At 45.9% G+C, this 24,710-nt stretch overlaps 2 protein-coding genes across 2 annotated transcripts; one reads left to right on the forward strand and one right to left on the reverse strand.

Moving 5' to 3' along the window:
* PLOD1 (procollagen-lysine,2-oxoglutarate 5-dioxygenase 1) lies at positions 42–17,397 on the reverse strand. The gene is made up of 19 exons (XM_021417338.1): positions 17,034–17,397; positions 12,502–12,593; positions 11,851–11,987; positions 10,489–10,652; positions 9,896–10,008; positions 8,706–8,769; positions 7,594–7,691; positions 7,161–7,262; positions 6,938–7,069; positions 6,533–6,654; positions 5,803–5,907; positions 5,260–5,385; positions 4,338–4,479; positions 3,709–3,822; positions 3,426–3,491; positions 2,980–3,084; positions 2,451–2,597; positions 2,015–2,140; positions 42–1,783 (listed from the first exon to the last, which is right to left on the reverse strand). The coding sequence occupies exons 1-19, from the start codon at positions 17,113–17,115 to the stop codon at positions 1,628–1,630; spliced, it is 2,193 nt and encodes a 730-aa protein (XP_021273013.1). The 5' UTR covers positions 17,116–17,397; the 3' UTR covers positions 42–1,627.
* KIAA2013 (KIAA2013 ortholog) lies at positions 19,738–24,630 on the forward strand. Its single transcript, XM_021417339.1, has 2 exons — positions 19,738–20,825; positions 21,454–24,630. The coding sequence occupies exons 1-2, from the start codon at positions 19,847–19,849 to the stop codon at positions 22,311–22,313; spliced, it is 1,839 nt and encodes a 612-aa protein (XP_021273014.1). The 5' UTR covers positions 19,738–19,846; the 3' UTR covers positions 22,314–24,630.

Consider the following 24,710-nt stretch of genomic DNA (forward strand, 5'->3'; position numbering starts at 1 on the left):
AGTACCGAGAAGCCGCCCCGCGAAGGAAACACAGGCACTGAGCGTTTTGGAATAGTTTAATGCGAATTCCCCCCGGTTGGAATCTATGTGTGAAACGCCGGAGCGCTGCGGCTCCGCGCGGATTCCGATCACAGTGTCAAGCAGAGGAAAAGCACAACAAAATAAGTGGGGAAAAAAAAAAAAGCTAAATAAATACATACACCTTGTCGACGTTTTCTCAACCATTGGCCTACGAAGTCCCTTCATTTGGTTACAGCATGAGGCATTTGCTATGGGTTTCAGTTAGCACGAATTTTTACCATTTTGAAATGGATTGTTTTTCTCCCTTGGGCATATATGGGTGCTTAGCACTGAAAGAGATCCTTAAAAGCCCTCACAGAGTAGCCCCTGTCAGTCCACCCCAATCCCGATGTGAATGTACTGCTTGTGAAACAAACCAGCCTGCCAGACCCAGAGAAGGGCATCTAAAAAGCAGAGCAGGTATCTCATAGGCAGCAATACAAAGGTTTCTCCCCGTTCCCCTCCAGCCACGGTTCTATTCTAGACAGATTTTTAGCTCTACTGGTTTGCCACAACCTCTCAGCGCTCACTTGCCAATTTCTATTGGTCTCAACCCCACTGCAGTGGAGTGCTTTGGTTTGCAATCTCAAATAATAGAAATACTGAATAATTATTTCCTCTTAGTACCAGAAAATAGTTCTTCTACAGCAATGGCTCAAACAAGCTGGATGCAAAGGGAACTATCCAAATAATCACTAAGAAGAGGAATGAGGCCATCAAAGACCAGTTGGGCCTCCGAGCTGTTATCCCCTCATTACAGCTCTTGAAGATCTTACCATGGAATAGCGCTAGCCCTTGTCACTGATCTACTTGTCAGCACTCCCTTTGCCTGGCTATGCATGCTCCCCTTAAACTGCAGTAACAGAAAACAGGGAAGCTATTTTTTTTTTTTTACGTCTTCAGACTAATCCCAGAGATAAAGTATAATTAGTGGACCTTTGTTAGCTAACACAAAGCACCTATATTGCCATTACTGCTGTTTTGAACTCTCTGATGTGTTTCCAAAGACTGCAAAGAGGTAAGGATTCAGATGATCTTCAGGCTCTTACTACTGAGTTTCATCTGGTATGACAGGTAACTGTTATGACTCCTGGAGCCAGCTCCCTGATTGTTTATGTTTGGTATTGTATCCAGAAATGATTTGTAGTGTCCAGTCCTGTATATGCTGTGGATAAAAAAAAAAAAAAAAGAGATTCCAGCTACTTGGAAAGAAAGCTTGTGACTTGCTTCCAAAGAGCTGGATTTCCAGTCCAAGAAAGCATTTCTGTAAAGCCAACCAAGCTGTGAAGGTTCAAGTAAATTGCATTTCCAAGACACAGTGGATGAAGAGCAGAATCAAAAATGAAGGCACAAAATTTCCTTCCAAATTCTACAGCAACATTCCTAGATATCACCCGCAGTATCAGAGAGGGAGATCTTCCAGTAGTGGAGTCTTAACATTGATTAAAAAATCAATATCCAAATAGCCTTGATCAATGCCTTAGAGACTCTCAGCAGCATTCCCTGTTTCCACTCTAAGTCAGCAGTGAGCGGGGCCAGGGAAAGGTCTTTCCTGTGAAGCATGGCTCTAAGGGTCAATAAAAGACACTGCAATGTAACGGGTTCCTTTGGTGGTTGGAAGACCTTCATGGTAGTGGGTGAGGCGTCCTGGATGCATGAGAGTCCACCCTTTCCGTGGAGCTCGAATCGAGCAGTTGTAGCGCAAAAAACGGCAGCCTCCTCCCTGAGAAATACAGACCAAGAGACACATCAGCTTGGTTAAATCACCTAAGGGAAAGCGTCTCTGCCTTCTCTTGGCAGCTCTTCAGAAAGTGTGAGAAGGGAGCTGGGGAATCTGTTGTGCTTCAATGTGCTCAAAGATCCCCTAACGTAACCAGTCATTAATTGCAGTCTTCAGTGAAAAGAAGCCAGATATCGATAAAGAAGGCCATGCCCAACATGCTGGCAAACTTACCTCATAGTCTATTCCAACTCGGTTCAGAGCAATGTTAATGGTAAATGTGGAAGCATCATGATGGGGCATTAGAGAAGGCTGCTCATCAGGTTTGTAGCGGACTACAAAGGCTAGCTCAAACTGAGTCTGCAAGAGAGAAGAAAAAAGTGCCCATCTGTTACAGAGCTGTAGTAGCCCATGGTTACTGAGCTGTGGGAGAGGGTGTCATTTATAAATTGCACCTCACTGCTAAGAAGAACTGCAATAAGGCAGGAAAATATTATTGGGAAACTGTGTATTTTCTGATGCATGTACCTCAAGTCATAGTTCACGGTTAGTCCTCCATACTGGGAAACAGTATGCATCTTGTGAGAGGATTCTGGTAGTCTTTTCACAGAGTTGCAATTGTAGCAGGTGCTGAGCTGACCATGAGTTTTGATGCCATGGTATTACGTACCTTGGTATAGTATCCTGGGTACAGTTTCTCTGTGATGGGTGCAATATAGTCCAGAAGAAACTTATACCATTCTCTTTCAAAGTCAATTTGGTTCATGTGGATGTCAATAGTTGGGACATTCTCATATCCTCCTTGTATTCTACTATCCTGAAATTGAACCATGAAAATACCCATGAGGGTGCGCACCTTGGATTTCAAAAACAAAAAGCACTATTTTCTGGTAATTACCAATACATATGAAATGTATTTATCAGGATTTTCAGGATGATAAATTCATTTCAAAAAATCATTAAACCCCGAAGGACTGAACGTTGTTGCTCTGGTGGATAGTATAAGGACTCAAAAAAATTTATTAACATTCAAGAGCATGGGCAAAACCATGGAGTTAATCAGGAGGAAAATTAGCAGTATTGCAGCCAGTTTAACTGCATGATCTAAGGCCTTTCTAGAGGAGGCACTGCTGTCACCAAATACGTATAGAAAAAGGTGTCACCTGGAAATTAAACAGCTCCTGTTTAATTTTTCTTACCGTATTGTCACCTGTGGACCACTTGCCATAATGTTCCATTTCTTCCACCAGCTCATCACAAGCAGTGTCAGTGAATATGGGGAACCAGTACACATCTGGGCAGGGCTGCAGAATGTGGACAGGTGAGAGCAGCAGAAATAAGGACAAGTGCTTGAAGCAAAAGGAATATGACTAAACTGACTGTATATAGGGTCAGATTAAGCAGAATCGAACTACAATATCAAGGATAGAAGTTTGTCTTCTGATTGATGTGCCCTACTTCCACTTCACAGAGCTGGAGATGGACTTCTAGAACAATGATTTTGCTCTAAAAATACTCTCCAGGTCATGTTTCCTCTGCATTTGAAAGACTACAAGGTCAGGTTGAATTGCTTCTTCTGGAGAATGACAACAGTGACAACGCAAGTGTTCTCTCATTTTGATGGATACAAGCAATGTTTTCTTACCATTTCTACCAATTTCCCTTTCAGAGCTGCTGTGTAGTTTTCATGGATGTACTTTTCTCTCCAGTCCTACAATTAAAAGATATGCAAAACAGTCATTTCTGAGGGGCCTGGTTAGAAGGGCAAAGAAAAGTCACGCAGTGGTGCCACAGTATTTCACATGCTTTGAAAATCCAGATGTTATGAATCACACAAAGTCTGGACCTTCCTTATTGGTGAAGCTGGCCATCTGAACTTCACATCCCACACAGCCTGCCAAGCCTGCAGAGCAGGCAGGTTATCTCACCTCAGGGTTGCTGAATATTTGCCAGAGGTCATTGTGGAGGTGAGTTGTTTGGTAATTCTCCAGAGACAGAATGTGTCCGAACTGATGTCGATTTGTCAAGTACATAAAGACTCCCTACAGAACAGAAGGAAACAATCAAGTTTTGTTTCCACATCTCATTTTTTGTGAGCAACTGTGAAATTAACGCAGTGAACAATTTCCCAGTGATGATGGCTCTGCTCAAGTGTTCATCTGCTCATTCTTTGCCTGTGCGCTCTTAGTTTAATTTTCACCCTGGATATGATAAATTTTGAAAGGTTATAACCAGAGTTGGTAACTCTGTGCCTACCATCAGTCAGGACTGGAAGCAGATCAGCTGCTGCAAGATTTGGTTCTTTCTTCTTAACCCTTTTAGAACAGCCCTGACTAGGCCCAAGAACAAAAATGTTATCTGCATTTAGCAGTCCCTGATTCTGGGTAGTTTCACAGCAAGACAGAAATCCTACACTGTTCAAAGCCTGCAAAAGATTGAGTAATGCCAATTCATCCTGCCCCATACCCCGGAGATGAATGACTTGAAACCACTTAATCTTGTCACCTCCACACTGGCATGCAGTTCTTCCCTGCCAGCATCCCTCTCCTCAACTGACCTGATTCCGTACGTTGTGGCAGAAAGCCATGTCAGCATCCAGCTTGCCACTGTGGAAGAGATCTCCCTCATCAAGCTCCGATCGCAGGGCTTTACCTTTAACCATGTAAACACTGCTGATGTAGGGAACATTCCAAAGCCCGCTGAAACACAGGGGTAGGAGAATAAGATTTGAAAGAGGAATAAGGCAGGAACTGTTGGGCTCAGTGGGATGGAAGGCAGCACTGCTGTGTCAGCATGGCTTGCTGAAACGAGCCAACTCAGAACAGTAGGGAGAAACCATGCCAACAGGAATTGTCATTTCAGGAAAAATCATTTATGTTGCCCAGAGCTTTTAAAGAGTATAAATGCCAGGGCACTGTGAAAGCAATTGACTGATACTGTGCGTTTCTGCATGGGACATAATGTCTTGAATCGCTTCCCAGAGAGATCAACATAATTTTTTCTAATTATTTAAAAAAAAAACTAAACCAGCTAAAAAGGCATAATCTGATTTCCAGCATTGCCAGTTGCCCCCCAAAAAGGCCCCTCAAGAATATGAATGAACCAACCATTATACTTTGTGAATACTCCATTCAGTGATCACCGAGTGTATTATGAAGACTATCTGACAAAGACTGAACAGCTCTTTATGAGATTTTACTGATTAATTGTAATTCACAGGTGGGAAAACATGACATGAGTAAGATGAAGAGATTTCAGCATAGCTAGGACTCAACATATTACTCAGATCATAATAAAATCTGCCTGAAACGTGTTATGGTCTCTGTTCAGGGAAGAACACTTAACAGCTTCTATCTAGGGCTTCAGACTTCTTTCCCTGTTCTATGCCCCAAGGCAGTTGTGTTCCCTGGTTCGATGATGATGTGCACCAGCTTTGTACTTGAGGCACTGCATCAGTAAGAAACTCGCTGTGTACTCACACCCTCCTCCTTTGAACAATATCCACGTAATCTTCTGAGCGGGCGTAATACCCATCAGGGCTCAGCGCTCCCCAGAAATTTGACCACAGCTTCTCATGACGACTTACCAGCGGGGCAATCACCAACCTGCGAGCACAAAAGAGAAGGGATGTTACCACAGGAAGTGAAGGGAAAGACTTACAAACCACAAGATCCCAAGAGGCAGATAATCTTTCACTTGCAGCTTCTATTAACTATGTTGGAATAAAATTCCACATAAGCAAGAGTAAACAAGTTTACAGTCTTCCACCTAACTGCATCCAGCAGAAGGATTCTTAGAATCCTATTTATTCTAGTGACTATTTAAAGGCAACCTAGGGATGATTTACATCCATTGCCTAAAAATCAGCAATTGCAACTGCAGCAAGAAAGGACCAAATGAAGGCGTACATCTGACATTTCATCTCCAGCACCGTTCACCTTACACATCTCAGTGATAAAAGAGCTCACTGTATTCCTTTGTGAAAGATGGCCTGTAATGACTGCTCCGACCAACGAACTCACTTGTTCTGTTCAATGAGGATCCTTAGTGTCTCTGTGTTCTTCAGAACTACTTCAGCATCCAGGCTAAAATAATAGTCACAGTCAGGATCCTTTCTGCACAAATCCCTGTAGCCAAAGAACAAGAGAAGTCACATCAACATCCACCTAGAACACAGTAAGACAAGAGACAGAACAGCACATCCTGTGTTCTAAGGGTCTTCATCTAGGTGTTTGGAAAGTTAATTTAATGTAACCCAGAGGGCTAGCAGAGTAAAAGTACATCCATTTCAGCAGCCAAGAGCATACACTGAAATGCAGCGAATATCTCATTTAGACAACCATTTCCCCAGCACAGATTGAGCAGATTCCATTTATGGTTGGCCCAATTCCAGGTCTCAGCTCAAACTCACATCTGATGACCAGCTCTTAGCTTTACTACTACACTCCTCTTCTTTGGAGATACGGATGCATATTCTTTGTGTGTAGGACTGGGCATAAAGATGAGAAGTAAAGGGTTATCCTCCTAACAGAGCAAGCAACCAGCGACAGTTTGGTTTCTAAGACTGAAGGAATGGGGCTGATTTTTTTCCCCCAGTGTATAATGGGCATGGAGAATTAATGCTAGGAAAATTGAAAGAAGAGATCAACTGAAAGACAAGAAACATCCACTTGACATTGATGATCCTCAGAAAAACCTTAGTTTGGATGCAGACTGATGCTGCTAGACATCATGTCTGGTCTCTTCACTCACATGCCCAAGTTACGCGCCTCAGCATTTTCCATCTCATCATCTGGTCCAATCACTTTCATAGCAAGATATTCTTTGCTGTGCTCCTTAACAAAAGAGTCCACTTGCATCGAGTGATGTTGTTCCTATGGAAGAGAAAAAAAATTAGGAAAAGAAGGTGAGATATGAACTCACCTCCGACTGTTCAACATCCTGTGCCTGTGAATGTCAAACCAGACAAGCAACAGCTCTTCCCATTTCCACATCTCTACAGATGGATACATCCATTATATGGGTGCCACTGCAGATGAGTACAGGGATTACAAAGCCTGGTAGGGGAGTCAAAGGTTGCAAAGGTGACTAGAGTACACGAGGAATTATACATTTTCCCAGCATTTGCTAAGACCATTGCAGGCCAACTTTACTTACGTGGTTGTGAATGAAGATTTGAATCCGTTGCTTTGGGTAATGGAGATTAAGGAGCCGCAAGAAAAACTGAGAGAGAAACGGTGTGGGCTGCTCGATGAAAATGCCAATCAGAATCATTGGCAGAGCCTCATCCTACATTCAGTGAGAAGAGACATCAGACACATAAGATTCCATTGTAGTTGTAACACCTGTCTTGAGAGCCTGGAACAGACATCAGCCTTACCTTAATGCCTGTGAGGCTGCGCAAACCTTCATCACACACAGTACAGCCGGTCTCAAATGTCCATATTTGAGGAATGTAGTTTCCCAAGTAGTTCAGCTGCAGCTGCAAAAGGGAATTTGTCATGTTACACATTACAGGACAGAGGAAGATCTTTGCCTCTGTAGGTTTCAGAGATCACACTTCAGCAGAACTTCACTTATGTTCTCCTTGGACTAACAAACCTGTAGTCTGACAGCCTGAAGGAATAATTGCACTCCGATCTTTGAACCAGACCCATCTTGCTGCTATGGACCTGGGGCACTTACTGTCTCTCAGTGTAAATGTACACAGGGAAAGTCATTATACAGAAAGACAGTGACCTGATACAAACAAGTCTAAAGGGTTACTTTGGAACAAATGCATACCAGATCTTTTTCTTAGGACTCCCACTTACCTTGGTGGGTCCATTTCCATGAATTATTACAGGCAGAGTGTCATATAACAAGTTTCTTGCTCTCACTCGTGCGTTTTCAAACTTTAGAACCACCTCATCTGAAAATGACATTGTCATCATGTTATCAGAGGAAGGCATTTATTACAAATTAGCAGCACCACACCCAATTACTACTCCAGAATTGCTGAAAGACCTGGATTCTGTGAAGCTGTACAAAGAATGTAGCTTACTGGGCTGATGATGATGCCTTCTACTGGGAAGCCACACTTAAACAGTCTTTCAAAACTGGCACTGACAAACTGCGAAGCAAGGAGAGCTACTGATGACCAGGGAGGGCTCAGACCCTTCTCACCTCTGTACACTCTACACCTGCTGTCTCTCTTTTTCACTTCAGACAGAACTGTGTCCTCCTGGCATGAATCACCCAAGGTGTCTCCTCAATGCAACCACACAAAATTCTTTGGAAAACAGCTGAAGTACAGATTCAAGCTCTAGTCTTGCTGTTATCATGAGCATAGGAACAAAACAAATTACGCTGTCATCTTCATTTTTCACCTGACTGAAATAAAGATGGACTGGCGCAAGATAATGAACTCAAAACATTCAGGAGTAATCTCAGTATAGTAAGTTAATCACTTTGACAGGGACTGGCAAAATCAGTCAGCTGATCAGAAGCCTGTTATGCATGCTCACAGGCTGGATCTGCCTTCATCTCACCTTTTATGGCATTCCAGACATTGCTCTGAAGCAGAAAGACAAAGCAAGCCCTAGGCAGTGCTATGTGTTGTTACTTGCAGTGAAGTGCCTCCCACTTTCAATCTCTAAGGCTAATGCAATCCGACATGCTTGGAGATCAAAGTGGCAAGGAGGTGTAAGATGGACAACTTGACCTGCATTCCCCCATGTGAAAAGGGAAGTACAGTGAGAACCTAGTTGGTTGCAATGGAATTGCAAATCAATTCCAGAACTCTGCAGAGGCTTTTTGCTGGGGCTTGTTCTGCAGGGACAGGAATTTCTGAAATTTAATCCCTTCAGCCACAAGACAAATTTATTTCTGGTGTCAGTGCGCAGTTGCATTCCAAGGAGAAATGAGCTTCCTCCTTCCATCTCACCTAATGCTCCATTTAGGTTTTGGAAGATCCGACTTCTGTGGTCTAGACTGATGTTGATATTTTCCTTTAAAAGAATGAGATACATAAACTTAATTAGAACACAAGCAGTCATCTGTTCGTCACATGTGAAAAACTTTATGCTGAACAAAGATATATTTCTATAATCATTTCCATACTTCCCAAGCTTGAAGCCTGAAACATTCCCAGATCATCCTCATTTTCAGTTGAAACTGAGAAAATTCATCATTTTCTAAAACAACTTCAACATATTATATTAGGCAAAACCATACAAATAAACATTTTAAATACTGATCTAGCTGTGCTAATAATAATGTGCAGCACACTGCAAGTACACTTGCAGCACAGTCACATAAAATCCATGCGTAATATGCAGGAATGCCAAGATAACAAAAACATCTGCTGTCTAGACAGTTTCTTGCCTTCTATCCACAGGGCTAGCATCACCTCAGGTAAGGGCTCAGGTACCAGTGTCAAACCAGAACATAAGGGTGCAAGCCCAGCTTGAGCAATCTTTGTTTTACCCCCTGCTACAAATCGCACTTCGACTAGATTTTTGTTGGACTAAAAAACCCAGCTCTGACTTAACAGAGCTCAGTGTCCCTCCAGGCATTTATAAAGTCTGATTACTGGAAAGGACAGCAGGGTGCTAACATCCGCTGTCTTGAATGCCAAGTTAGTGGAATTACTCAGCCTTTGTATGGCATAGGGCCAGAAATGCAGATGAGAATATTAAAGGGACTGCTCAACTGTTCACGTTAAAATGTCATGAGTCACATTCAGATTTGGGGACGTAAAAAAGTGCAACTACTCCAGCAGATCTGAAAGCACTTTCCTATTTCTAAAGACTCCTCTTGACTTCACAGTTACAGTTTCACTTCTTAATTCCCATGCATTTGCGACTTCCCTCAGTGACAGCTGGCAGTGCATAATGCAGAGCAAGGACAACTGAAGCTAAAGTCAGGACACAGGGCTACTCCTTTCGATGCCTATAGTCCCAAGGGTGCAGTTGCTATAATGTGAATTTTTGTAAGGAAAACAGCTAACTGGACATACTACCAGCCTTTTCCATGTAATAGTGTGAAAGCAGTAATTCTGGGGCAACATGTATCTGATTGACTTCTTTTAATATCAACAGGGATACCACACAGGAGAAGCTTAACTACACATACTCTTTTTTCTGGATCCAAAAAGATATTGGTGTAGAAGAGCTGGTCACTGTCATCGTCCTCTCCTTTCCACTCCTCCACAAGTTTTTTCAGGTTTGGAGCATAACCAATGAAGCCTGCAGGAACAAAGATGGAGAGGTATTTCAACCCAAGTAACCAGAAAAAGTTAAGGACTTCTGTATACCATACTCGCACTTTTTTCACACAAGTCTCATTCCACCCCGTGATGCAGCAGAGTTACCCCAGCTTTCAGCAAAAACATGTGTAGACCACCCTTCCCAACATGGAATTGAACCAGGACCAAACAGAAAAGCTCAGGCAGCTATCTCCTGAATAACACGCCTCATGGCAAAGCAGAGACTGTGAGTGGCTTCCTATCCTCAGATATAATTCATAGCTGTGCCCCCTCCTGCAAGGAGAAGACATCAGCACTGTTAGTCATTCCATTACGGGTAATTATGCACTGGTTTCCGTTCCCACCATCTTCTACAGAGATGCTTTCCACATTTCATTACTTGATGCTTCTCCCAAAGGCGTTCTAATACAAGGACAGAGCTAAGAGTGATTTTTGGCTGAAAGAAGGCTCTGTTTCTTACCTCCAGAACCCAGGAAGCGCTTTCCATCTCTCACTGGAGGGTACTTGGCTTCCAGCTTTCTGTCAGGATAGATGTAGTTTTCTGCTGAGAAGACCACCTTGCTCTTGGCTTGTTTGAACTTCTTCAGCAGTTCTGTGGGGCCTGATGCAAAGAGTACATCATAGCTAGAGTAAAAGACAAACAAAAAAAGGGACAGAAAGGAATGGAGTTAGAAAAATATGCCAGTACAAAAAGCTTCTAGAAACAGATAATTTCTCAGGAATCCCCTTCTTTTAGTTCTGCTTCACAGCATTATATTTTTGTCAAAATTAAAGCTAATTAAATTGAAGTCTTATTCATACAAGGGAAGATGTTACTTCCCACAGGAGAAGATTCCACAATATCTTGGGGTAACTTACACCCATGCTTACTTTGCTTACTTTTACAAAGTTTTCACTGATAATAAAACCAAAACTTCCAAGCCTCCAAACATGCTGATCTCTTCTTCTTTACCCCGGTCTGCAACTGTGAAGCCCTGGTGCCCCCACTCATTAAGACTTATCCTGCCATTCCTTTATACCCACACTCCTTTCTAAACTAAGCAAACCCATAGGTTATGCCTTATAAATCTTTTGGCATCCTGCCATTCTCCATGGAGCTCTGTGAAGCTTCAAGAGGGACCTATGGTAGACAACAGTCACTGCATGCTGGACTCCAGCTGCTCTCTCTTCAATACTCAATAGTACTCACTAATTCCTAAGCAACACTCCCAGAATGAGACTTGAGTTTTCTGCAAGAGGATTTGCAATCTACGAACCCACTCTTAGTGAGTAAAAATGTTCTGAATTCCAGAGATGAATCATTCTCAACCTCTAAATGCACACAGACACTCAGAGCTGCAAAAGATGATCTCCCTGCCATGGGAGCTGGAGACAGACACTGGTATCCCAGCCCTGCCTGTTGCTGGGCACAGGAAAAGACATTGGGACTACAAACCATTCTTTTCCCTTTCCACATATCTCTGACAGACTAATCCTTGGCTCTCAGGATTCACCTCATTAAAAAAAATAATTCCACTAAAGGAATTCACAGAAATTGCCCATTCTCTGGAAATAGCAGCAGCCAAATTCCACCCTGGCAAAAAACAGGTATAATGCTATCACATTTTGTATTATACAAGAGTTGGGATCAGCCTATTCTGGTCAGACCTTCCCTTCTGCCACGAATGCAGCTCTGAGCAACTCTCAGGTGACTGCAAAGAATTCAGGGGGATAAAACACAGGTCTGCACGCACCTTCCAGAACCAATCTACTTCATAGTTAATTTCTTCTGTCCAAACAACCTTCTGATTCATTTAATGACAAATAATTTCTGATCCACTACCTTTCTGTGAAAAGGATGATCAAGTCTTCCTTATCTGCATGCTGCTTCAAAGCTGATTTCAAGAGACGGACCTTCTGCCCACCTCCTGCCGGCTTCTTGTCATCTCCGCCCTTCCACTCCTCATCCAGCCCAAGCACCTAAAGGATGACAGACACAGGGTCTATTGAACAGGCCATTTTCCCAGCAAGGCTAACAAGAAAGAACCAGAATTCATAGCCTCCCTCGTCCCATTAAAGCCCAGCACTAAACCAAGAGCACCAGGACAGAGAGACTAGGCATACATGCCAGCCTTTGAACCACTCTCTGGGATGGACAGTCAGAGTAGCATGTAGCACAGTAACAGAGCACTTTCAGCATCAGGGATGGGAGCATCCTAATCTGTACTGAATTTCAGAAATGTAACAGAAAAGTGTCACAGAGCTCCCCTGAGCAGGAGTTATAGAACTCATCTCAAGCCACCTTTGCGGATGGAATAAGAAAGATTGCTGCAAAAATGTCCACAGTGGAAGCATTTTTTCAGATTAGTAGATATGTCCACTTTTAAGATTTGTTTAATTGTTTTGTGGGCAAGTCTTATTCATTCCACACCCTCAGGAGTGCCCATTCCAAAACTCGCTTTGACCAACCACCACTGAGGCTGCTGGCCATCACCTGGATTTTGTAGTTGAAGAATTGGGCTGATCTTCTAAAGCGTCGAAATCCCTCAGTCTGCTTGGTGGCAACAGTCAGAACCAGCAGGTCTTCTGCATACAGGAGAAAACACAAGAGACACATAATCAGCTTGCACTGTCTTCAAAATCTGCTGTTCCATAATTAACAAAAATGCTTTACTCTCATGACACCGAGTTAAGGTAGGGATCATTAGTCTTAAAGGTACTTCACAGCTTTGACAGCAGGGAGCCAACAGGAGGACAATCCAACCACTGGGCTTTCCCAGCATCATACTTTCAGCTGGTTGTGAATCCAGCAATAGAATCCGGGAGTCCCAACCAATGCTCTGCCACTGCTGTTGGTGGACAGAGGTTATATCTGTTCTGTAAAACACGGATAGCTGCCCAGTTCCATTTTAGAACAGGCAAGGGAGGTAGCCTAGCTGTGGAGCTACCACATCCTGCTGAGAAGCAAACAGCTTGCTTACACCTCGCCCAATTATCTCTACCCTGTACAATGCTAAGCGCTATAGGTGTTCTCAGTGCCCACAAAGCTTCGGCCCCAGAAAGAAAACAGCTTCAAATCCTACTTATTTGCTGCCTGGATTTTCTTGGCAGCAACTCATCAGAGACTCAGAGAGAGGGAAGAAAAGAAAGCATGGATGTAGCTGTTGTGTTACTGAAGGAACAAACCATTGCAGGGGACAGAGCATGGCAAAGGTGCACAGAAATGTCAGCATTTGATTGAACAACCCCAAACTAGCTGCAGTGCAAGCAAGACTGTTCTTTTGCCTTTGTATTTGGGCAGCTCAGATTAGAACTTGATCCCAATTATAAAAGGGGAGATGGTATAAAGCTACAATTTCGTTGTCTGAGTAATGAGCTGAAAAAAAGAAAATGTAATGTATGGAGTGGGTTTTTTGAGCTGCTTTGGAAAGCTAAAATTCTATTATCTCATGGAGAATTTGAAGAAAATTAAATGCGAAGATAAAAAGTAGAACCACTGAAAGATGCCCACTTGGAAGTCACCCATTCAGTGCAATTGGCTTCCTGCTCCCCACGGAGCTGATTTTTTGTCAGTCAGCATTGACTGGGTAGAGAAAAAACAAAATTGTGCTGAGTGTCATTATTCCCCCTCTGCGGCTGCTCCAGTTTCCTACTGCACTCCAGAGGCATTTTCCAGATTTTTTTCAGACATATACAAAATGAATTTAATTCTGCCATCGCTGTCATCTACATTCTCCTCCCAAATTTGTTTCTCATTTCCAGTCCCTTAGAAATGACAAAACTAAATCCTAAAGTTTTCTTTCAAAAGTTTCCCTAGCGTACCACTGGAATATGATTTTTATGCGGAGGCCCTCATTTCTTAATTGTAATGATTAAATGCTATATTTAATCTTAATACTTAAGTTGGAATTTGTATAGGCTCTGGCAACAGTGTTTCAATACGAATCCTGACCATCTGATTTTAACATCAGAGAATACTAAGAAAACCTGAAATTATGTTTCCTTGGCTTGGGCAGTGTTCTTTTGGAATAATGATTATTTTCAATGGATATACCAGATGAATCCTCCTAGTGTACCCAAACTGATATCATCCAACCTTAGAGAGGAAGGATCCAAGAGCTGGGGTCCCAGCCAGACCTGACAAAGCCTGCAAAAGTTAAAAAGAAGGTTGAGACTCCAGATTAGGATGAAAGAGGATAGTCCCAAAGAAATTCCTAAAACCTTCTACCTACATCAGAACACGGAGAGATTGAGAACAGTCAACAACAAGGCCAGATCTAACTGCATCTCGTCAGTCATTTAGGGAGTGATAAACAAAAGAATATCAGTCCTACATGAGCACAACTTTAAAGGCAGATCTTTAGCTGTATGAAGTGCGTTCCTAAATCAGCTCCCGCAGCACACTGCAGTTCTTTGTGCCCTGGTCAGTCAGAGGGTGCAAATAAATGAATAAAATAAGTATTTCCTCGGGGAATGTGCTAAAGCCATTAGTGTTTCTAGCTACATGATGGCATGGAGAAAACCACGGCAGCTTTACTAGATAGCTCTGAGCTTGCAATTTCTGAGAAAATCTCTCATAGTGCCTATGAAGAGGGGGACAAATGCGGGCTTGTCAAAAAGGAATGTTAAGACAAACATCAGATTCTGCGACCTGAGATGAGAGGAGAAAGCATATCACAGGGATAGAAGAAAAGACTGCCACGTAATTAGTTTGGCCTAAATGCTCAGGTATTTCCAATTAAATAAACTAATATATTTTTTGTGCCGCCACATGAGAAAGCAACCAACTGCTTATACGTTGTTTGATATGAGTGCCAAAAGTTTGCTGGAGCAGAAGCCAGAGCAGAAGGCTCCCCTGGATGCACAGGAAGCGGTGTCGTATTTCTACGACAGAAAAGGTTTTGCTGCGCAGCATGGGAAGCCACCGGGGCATGGAAAGCCAGCGCAGAGACTTCTGCCCTAGGCATCTGAGTTCCTAGTAACAGATTCCCTTCTCCTTACTGTTCTGTGGGGGTAGGACTCTAAAAGACATTAAACTCAGTTTCTGTTCTGAGCAATCTCCGCAGTAGCAAAAGCTTTCCATCCCAAGAGACATTCCTTCAGCCCAGTGTTTGAAGCGCTGTGCTGAGCTATGCTGCCTCCACTCCTACTCCTTTAACCCTTTTTTCTCTTTCCTAATGACTTTGCTGAACAGTGGTGCAGCTGTACAGAGACAGAGCAGCGAGCCCTTTTCATTTCACCATCACGTGGAGGGACTTTTAAACCTCCAAAAAGCAGACTCGTGCTTCCCTGTTTTCCATACAACAGTTAATTGTCACATCCAGAAGTGGCACCTATTCTGTTAAGCTGGACCTACAGACTCTTCAGGCCACACTGACAATTAGAAATATTAGAAACACATTTAATAATGTACAGCTGCAAATACGAACACAGTGTGCTTCAATGAAGGAAGTGCTGGACTAGGAACCAGGGGAGCTGTTCTGCACCGCTAGCTCTGCTCTGCAACAGGGAATCAGTCTCGCTGTCCCTCTACTTTGCCATCTATAAAAGGATAACAAAGGGCATTTAACTCTTCTGTTGTCTGAGCACCACAGATGCCAATCATTCTAAAGGTTCAAAGTCTTAGTAAAGAAACTCTGATATCAACACCGCTGTGAAATGATTGGGTGGGCTTCTGAGTTTCACAAGCTCGGCGAGAATCAGCAACGAGTTCAGTAACAAGAAGTTGTACAGTTGTTTATTTCTGCCCCAACTCTACAGGGAGAGTGCAGCTGCAGTTCAGGACATGGAACGAGTTTATCCCCAGGCTACGCTTCGGGAAATCTCACCGTGAAGCTTCCTGTTAAGCTGGTGTCCAAGCAAATACTTTTAATACTGGGAGCAAATAGAAAAATCAAGCACACAATTTAATTACATGTTCATTTCCCGAAGTTTTTAGGTAACAATTCAACTGAAAACTAGAAATAACTAAGCCTGAAGCTTCTGAAGAGATTTAAAAGAACTCATAAGGGAGAAGATAGGTATCACTGTTCTCATATTGCTCTAGGGAAGCTGAGGCACAGACATGGTAAGGCATTTTTTCTGAACCCATCTAAGGGGTCAGAGAACAAGAAATTCCAACTCTCTCTTCCTAAACAACACACCTCATGGTCTATTCCCAGCACCCCACTTTATACCTCAGTGTGTTCCAAAAACTTGCTAAAAGCATAGATGATGTGGGGTGCGTGGGGAAATTTCTCACTTGTATTTGTCTAACATTTACCCTAACTGCTGCAACGACACTGCCTGCATTATGCTGGCACAGCTAAAGCACTCCCAGCACTCCGTGGTTACACGCTAACCATATTAAGGGAAATATTCTAGGTAACAAGATGAAATTTCCTCTTCATTGCCGCTTCTCTAATGAAGACAGAGATAATTACCCACACATCTTGGCAGAGTGACAACGTGTGAATCTCTTTGTCAGCCTGGCTGACACTCAATGGCTTCCCTAATTCCCCGCTGTTGTACCAATGACTCCTCAGAGCGTGTACTGGGGATACACGTGGGGATACAGGGATGTTTCAGGAGCACCCAGGATCTCAGGTAGCAGCACGGCCAGCCTAGGGACCACATGCTCTGCACTACCTGATTTTTGATCTGCATAAGTTCAAAAGCAGCAAGGGCTGACCCGGCTGGGATGCAGCCATGGGACTTTATCGGCATGAAATGTTATCCAAGGCTCTCCTCCCACAACTCTGCGCAGCGAGTGCCTGTCTGGTAACTGAGGCACTCAAGGAGCACGTGCGGAGGGCACCCACCCCTGCTCGTGCACTAGCTCAGGGCTCAGCAGCAGGCTCTGGGTGCCCCCCAGGAGCTCAGGTATGCAGCGGGCATTGGTCCCGGGTCGGGCAACGCCTCTGAGTTGCCCTGGGAATCTAAGGGCGGTAGCGGCACCACCAGGAGGGCTGCCCCGCCACCAGCCCGGCCGCCAGCTCCCCGTGCTGCCCGTTCCTACCCGCTGCCCCGCAGCACAGCCCCTCTTACCTTCCTGCTTGGAGCCGCTGCCACCCTCCACCCCGAGCAGCGGCAGCACCACCCAGGGCAGCAGCACCGCCGGGGGCACCATGGAGGCGACTTCCCCGCCTGGATCCCACTCCGGGAACCGACACCGACTGCGGGCGCTGCCTGCGGGACGCTTTCGGGCGCTGCCCCGCTCCGCACAGACCCCGCGGACCGCGGCTCCAGAAAGCTCCGGGGCTGCCGGAGCCTGTGCCACGCACCAGACCCGCCCGGCGGGGACGGGAGGAGGAAGAGGGGGGGAGAAGGCGGCTCCTCCTCCCCGCTCCGGCCCCCGCAAGAGGCGCGGAGGCAGCTGGGCCGGAGCCGGGAGAGGCAGCAGGAAGCGCTGGGGCCGAGGAGGGCTGTGCGAAGCGGGTGCACGCCTGCCTCTCGCCGGCAGCACGGGGGTCGGGTCCTGCAACCGCGCTGACTTCGCCTGGGGTGCAGGGTTCGGCGGGATGCGCAGGGCGCTGCTCGCAGCCGTGCGGCAACCAACTGCAGAAGCATTAATTAAACACGTTCAGCCATCGTGGGGGAGCGGGGGCTGACGTTCCGGCCGGCTTCAGTCAGTGCTGGGCTGCATCTGCTTGACACAGTCATTAAGCGTTAAGAAATGCGCAACAGAAATTCAGCACAGCTCAGGGCACTGGAAGCCCTTACTAAATGCCTTCTTTTCATCTGGCATCTCATCCGTTTCCTTCTGGAACACAAAATGCGCTGCCGTAGTTTGCTGTGCTGCTTTTCTCCAGCTATGTACACTTCCTTCTCTTACATTTCACTCTGTCCTCATGCTGGGTTTTCTTCTTGCACCCCACGCTTCTTTTCCTAGTTTGTTTTGCCTTTAAGAACAGGCAAAATGAATCTATCTTATAAAATCATATTTTTCTTTAAAATATGGGTTTATGGTCATTTTTTATATTGCAGTGAATGTGTGACTCAATGCAGGGAAATCCTGCTGTTCCGCAAGCCTTCGGGCGACACATTTTTTTCTGCTGAAGCAAATAGAGATGACAGAGCCATTTTCTGAAAGGAGCTGTATTTAAATAAAGCCAACTTCTCTTCCACTGCTGAAAAATCCCGAAATCACTTATTTACTGTATTGTAAGGTGTGAACAAAAATATTTCATCATTAAAACGTCCCGCTGTGGTGTATTATTGAAGTCACCACTCAAATTAGGAATTCCCAAATTAGGAATTCCCTCCTAACTGCTGGGCAAACAGAGCAGTTCTGAAGCTCAAATGATGTACTGCAGGCAACAACCCAAGGAATTATCAGTTCTCCATAAGATGGTGATTTCAGGAAACTTCATTTTTCAATGCTGCCAGTTACACTAACTGAACCCCCCCCCCCCCCCCCCACACACACACAAACACAAATCACTTTCACTTTAGATTTCTTCAGTACTTTGGAAGCCCTGAAAAATCTTTACCATCCCCTACAATTCAAGGTGGGAGCCGCAACAAAGGTGTTCAGCTTTCACCTTCGAAGCTCAAAGTTCTGCAACTCAGTCTACAGAGTTGCAAGAATATGAAGTAAGTTTCTCATTTTAAGGCTGTTCAATCTCTCCATTCTAAAATGACAGCAGTTTTGTGGGCTAGGAATCATGAATGCATCATTAATACCACCATCCTCCTTGTGCCCCTATTTGACAGCTTTGTTTGCATTCTGCATCCATGCCAACCCAGCAAGCCTACTTCTTTCCTCTTTCTATGCTTGCACTGCTGTGTGTGCTCTGGCTGGACTCGGTGCCTGTCTTTTTAAACAGAAGCAGCTGCCAGTGCAGATGTTCCTGTGAGTACGTGCAACACGTGCTCTGAGTAGAGCTGCAACTTCCTAACAGCCGAAGGGAGCGGAGCTCAGCTTTTAAGGAGGACTTTCTACACACCCAATCTATGTGCGAGGAATGAGATCTCACCCGTTACTTTTACAGAGCACAGTGTGCCAATCCCCATCCCTCCCCCCCCCCCCAAAAAAAAAACCATCCCTAACCTTAAAAAATCGAACATCTCATTAGCAGGGAGTTGGGAAAGGCTCTGTTCTCCTTTGCTGAGCTGCTCCCCGTGGCTGAGCTGCCTCTGCCTGGGCAGGAATTTCACACTTCATTTCAGCTCGCAGGGTTTCTGCACAGTTTGCTACTGTCTTTGAGAGCTGTGCTGGAGTCCAAAGTTTTCCTTGGCCCACTGTGCACACATCTGTAGGAGCCCAGATGGGAAACTCTCCTTGTTGGCACACTGCTGCTTGAGGAAGCAGGGACAGGACATCATGCAGTCCCTCACCATGTCCTGCATTTGCTACCGTAAAGCTCCACGACAGCCCAAATCGAACACTTGGCCTCGATGATCCCTATGGGTCACGGCACTGCGCCCACCCTGCTGCACTCTGCACAGCGCAGAACGTGTGCCCGGAACACATCGTGCTGCCCCGCATCAGGCTCTATTGTGCTAACGGGAGTCAACGACCACTAATGCGACGGAAAACTCCCGCAGGCCCGCTCCGGGCTGCTTCCACCACCGAAATCACTACACAGACAGCGCCTGTGCTGAACGGAACGGGAGCACTCCGCCCAGCCGCCATCCCAGGCCGCGCCGTGAGGCAGGGCCGGGCCCCCGCCCAAGCGCCCAGGGAGAGGCGCGACGCCGCAACAGTCGCAAAGTGTCGCAAAGCGCCGCCGAGCGCGGCGTTGCCGTACGGCGCGGCACTTCCGGCCGGCGGCAATGGCGGCGTGAGGGGTCGGGAAGCGGCCGCTGGGGCGCCGAGGCCGGGCCGGGACGGGTCTCCCGCCCCGCCGCCGCCGCCCATGTGGCTGCAGCAGCGGCTGAAGGGGCTGCCGGGGCTTCTGTCCAGCAGCTGGGCGCGGCGGCTGCTGCTGCTGCTCCTCCTCCTTATCGTCGCCTACTGGTACCTGGGGGCCGGGCGGGCGCGGCACGGAGCCGGGCGGGGAGCAGAACCCCGCGGCGCCGCCGCCCTCTGCCTGCAGGCGGCCGCGGGCCCCTGGCGGGCTCAGGCCGAACGCGGCGATGCGCTGCCGCTGCCGGAGGAGGAGGCCGGCGGCGGGCCGGGGCCGGGCCTGGCGCTTGCGGGTAACGGCTTCCTGCTGCTGGACGTAGCCGCCGGCCGCCTCTGGGTGTCGGCGGCGGGCTCTGGCGGAGGCCCGGCGCTGCCCACCGAGTACCCGGCGCTGGTGCGGTTGAGGGCGGTGGGAGGGCGCGGAGAGGCGCGGGAGGCGCAGGCGGCGCTGCGGGACGGGGCCGTGCGGAGGGTGCGCTGCGTGCAGACGGGCGCCGGGCTCGGAGGCGCCGGGGAGTGCGTGACGGTGCGGGAGGAGGTGGTGGCCCACCGGAGCCGGCCGCACCTCTACCTGCACCGCATCCGCATCGCCAACCCCACCGAGCGGGTGATCACGTTCGAGGCCTCAGCCCCAGCTTCTGTGCCTTCACTGGGCGCCCGCTTCGCTACCAGCTTGGAGAAGGTGGAGGAGCGGCAGTTCCTGCTCTCCTCTGGCCGTCTGCTGCTGCCCGGGAGCCCCAAGGTGGTGCTCATGGTGGTGGCTGCCAAGAAGCTCGTGAGCCGGGTGCAAGTGGTACCCAAGTCCACCTTTGATGAAACCCTGCTGTCTGTGGTGTACACTTCGGAGCCCATCGAGGTCTCCAGGTTGGAGGAGACCTTCAGCAAGCTGAGGGAGTCGGCCAAGAAAGAGATGCTGGAGGTGATGCAGATGGGGGTGGAAGATCTTTTCCAGGAGCACCAGCAGACCTGGTCAGACCTGTTCATTTCAGGTAAGGAAAGTGATCCTCAACCCCTAGACAGTGGCTTGGTGATCTGGTTCCTGTAAGGCCTCCAGAGGCTCCCCTCTCCCTGATGGGTTCCTTTCAGGAGCGGTGGGAAAATAAAACAGCATTCTAAGTTTGGAATCTAGAATCTGATTTTTGGGTGGTCCTGTCTGGAGCCAGGAGTTGGACTCGATGATCCTTATGGGTCCCTTCCAACTCAGGATATTCTGTGATTCCACTTAGAAAAGTAGAGTCATTCTCACTGCATTAAAAAAATATGATAGAGGAATGTTTCCCACCATAACTCTGGATGCAGTCGCTTTCACGTGTGTAGGAACTTCACTGATTTGCCCAGCGTGCCAGCTGCAAGTTGGGAATAGAGCTGACATAAAGGACTGTCTTTAAACTTCTATAAACTTCTGGAAAGTTGAGGACTGCCTGCTGTTACTTCAGGGATGTTTTTTCTTAAAAGAAGATTTTCGTGCCCTTGAATAAAAGAATAGCTGCCCAAGTAATGCAGGGCTTTGTATTTTACAGCCAGTAAAAAGATAGGTGTCCTTTTGAAAGTTTTCTCTTGGTGCGTGTCATGTTCACGTATGATCCTCTGACTCTTGGTTATTGTCATTTATTGCAGGGATTGAAATGAGGAAGATCACAGATTCACATACACCATCCAGTGAGACTGTTAACATGACCCTCTACTACATGCTTTCAAGCATGCCAGCTCCTCTGCTAGATCCACTCATTAGCGGTGAGGACAGAGAAAAAATGGAAGCCAGCTTGAACTATGCTGACCATTGCTTCAGCGGCCACGCGACCATGCATGCAGAGAACCTGTGGCCGGCAAAGCTGACCAGTGTGCCCCAGATCTTGCAGCTCTCAGACCTGTGGAAGCTGACTCTCCAGAAACGGGGATGTAAGGCTCTTGTCACAGCTGGAGTCCATGGACTTATGCAGGGCATGGTGCTTAGTTTTGGAGGTCTGCAGTTCACAGAAAACCATCTTCAGTTTCAGGCTGACCCTGATGTACTTCATAACAGCTATTCCTTACGTGGGATCCATTACAACAAGGATTTGATTAACTTAGCTGTTCTGCTGGATGCGGAGGGAAAGCCCTTCTTGCACGTGTCTGTGAAATTCCAGGACAAGCCAGTTAGACTGTACGCGTGTGAAGCAGGCTGTATGAATGAGCCTGTGGAGCTGACCTCAGAGGCACGAGGCCACACGTTCCCAGTCATGGTGACTCAACCCATCACACCACTACTTTATATATCGACAGATTTGGTCCACTTGCAGGACCTGAGACACACGCTCCATCTAAAAGCTATTCTGGCTCATGAGGAACACATGGCCAAGCAATACCCAGGCTTACCCTTCCTGTTCTGGTTCAGCGTGGCCTCCTTAATCACCCTGTTTCATCTGTTTCTGTTCAAGCTCATCTACAATGAATACTGTGGGCCAGGAGCCAAGCCTCTCTTCAGGAGTAAGGTGTAAGGCTGCTGCTTCTGGCTGCTTTCCTCTGAGTGTTGTCAACCTATTTTTGTCAACTGTGCCTAGGGAGTTTCTCAGATTGTGAGGATTTTCAGTCTCTCTTGCAACAAGCAAGCTTCTCGCAAGCAGTAGGGTTAGGACAGGGATTGGAGTGGCAGGGATCACAAATACTAAAGATAAATCCATTGTCGGTCCTTAAGCATTCCTAAGGCTGCACATTAAGGCAGATGCAGCTTTTCTGTCCTTTTTCCACAGCAGCTGTGTCACTAGATAATGTTTCTTGTTAAACAGTAAAACAGTATGGGAATGCTTAAGAGAGAGGTGCCATTTACTGCTGTGTGGGAGATGTGCATGCTTGTCTGCCTGCTTTCAATGCGTGACCTGTCAAATGAGAACACACGAATGGAAACTAGTGCTCTTAGGTCAAGGTGCTGACCTGTTGGGACTACTGGTTAATGTTTATAGATACACAGACACTGTGCAATACTCCATCATGCCACATTAGCACCATCATTTTGAGAAAGTGTTTCTCCCATTCAGACAAAACACATAGCTGCTTTAAGAAGAGCGCTGAGTGCATTTACTGCGAGTTGGAGGTTCTGACTTCAAGCATCTCCCACTTTGATGTAAAAGATTTGAAATTCTTGTTTTGAGTTGCCTAGAAAACTTGGTCGCTAGTGAAACCTCAGTACAGAACAGACACTGAAGTGATTTCTGCTCTTAGTACTGGTGCTTTCTGGATGTGTGTTGGTACAAAGCAGGAATGAAAAACAAGACTGAATAAGAGCTGTGAGGGGAGAAGTTCTGGCTTCAAGAATACCCTGTTTTTCCAAATGGTAAAATAGAATTTTGGGTAGTTGAAGTTGGGCAAAATGTACTGGACGAGAAGTGACGGTAATCTGATGGGTGTCAGATCAGCTGGTTGTTTCCCTGTCAGCTCACTGGCTTTGCAGTGTTCAGATCAGGCGTGATCCCAGGCAGGTCTGAGTACCTGCCATCCATTGCAAGAATGAGAATGGATGGTGCTTCTGGCTAGACAAACTAACCTGGAAGAGGTAGAATAGATATTTATATCAAAGCCAGCTGTAGTTTCAAGCATATGACCATGGTGAAACCCTAGTGCAAAAAGAGGAAGTGGTGAGGAAGTAATTTGCATTTCTGTGTACACAGCTGCATGCTGGCACACATCCTGAAATGTACCCCTGGCATTATAAAATGGTGTTCTTTTTTTTACTGCTGTCTATCTAGTTGCCTTTGTCATCTACAAGATTTGCCATCTGCCTTTACAAAATAGCTTGTTGACCATTACAACAGGTAACTGACCCTGACATCTTCTGAGATGCTGAGAAACTTCACAGCTACACGCCAGGGCTGACGTAACACCTCTTCCTTCTTGACATTGCAAAAAGCTTTGCAGTGTACAGCAAACAAGGCTGTTGCCTGGTCTTAATTAGACCTACTTAAAATGAAGATGGTGCAGAACTCAATTCCAAAACTAAGGATGAAGTGGAAGCCAGCTGAAGCTCAAAACCTCTGTAGCAGTAAGCAAGATTAATGGTGTTGAAATAGCACCCTGTTTGATGAATCGAATGGGAATTTCCTAGTGTCCGAGTGAACTTAGTCCTGCTTTCAGCCTCCATTTGCACAAGACATCTGACAATTTTTCCACTGAGAACAAGGACCTTTTGAAAGCAACAATCCTTTTGTGCCTTGTTAAGAAAGGAATCAGAGACTTGGAACGTGTGGATATTCAAGAGTTTATCCCAGAATCTCGTGTAACAGACGTTTTCTTTTTTCTTATAAGCTGTTGAGTTCCCTAAGAGTAATCCATTTGGTGAAAATACTTGAAGACATACAGAGTCCTTTGATATTTTGATTTGGTTTTTTTTTTTTTAATTTTACAGGAAAATAAAGGATGATTATTCCCTTCAGAGAATTGAATTAACTAGCAAACTTTAGCGTAATTTCCTTTCTGGTATTCCTTTTTTTAACTTATTTCTTGAGGCGTGGTGGAGGATGTTAATAATTTTGCCTCCAGTCCAGTAACAAGACAGTCAATTGAACTGTAGATATCTCAGTGCAGATAACGTCTTTTCAGCCTTTATGATTGTAGAGTGCAAAATCAGTTTAAAGAAATTGTTTTCTGGACTTGGAACTTAGAAATGCTGATCTGCAGGTTTCCCTTTCTGAGCATATTGAGACTTTGTGTATTGATTTGTTTTGGCTGTGGGGGGAGACATCTCACTTTCTAGTGATTTAAGGGTTGTTTGGTTTTAAAATACCAAAGCTGTTGTTTCTAAATAAATATTTCTCAGCCTAACCTGATCACTCATGTGTGGGTTTTTTGATCTCTGTTCTCTCCTTCCCTTGCTCTCCGCTCAGTTAGAACAGGCCTTATAT

The sequence above is a fragment of the Numida meleagris genome, chromosome 20 (assembly GCF_002078875.1).
Source record: "Numida meleagris isolate 19003 breed g44 Domestic line chromosome 20, NumMel1.0, whole genome shotgun sequence".
In the NCBI taxonomy this organism is placed as follows: domain Eukaryota; kingdom Metazoa; phylum Chordata; class Aves; order Galliformes; family Numididae; genus Numida; species Numida meleagris.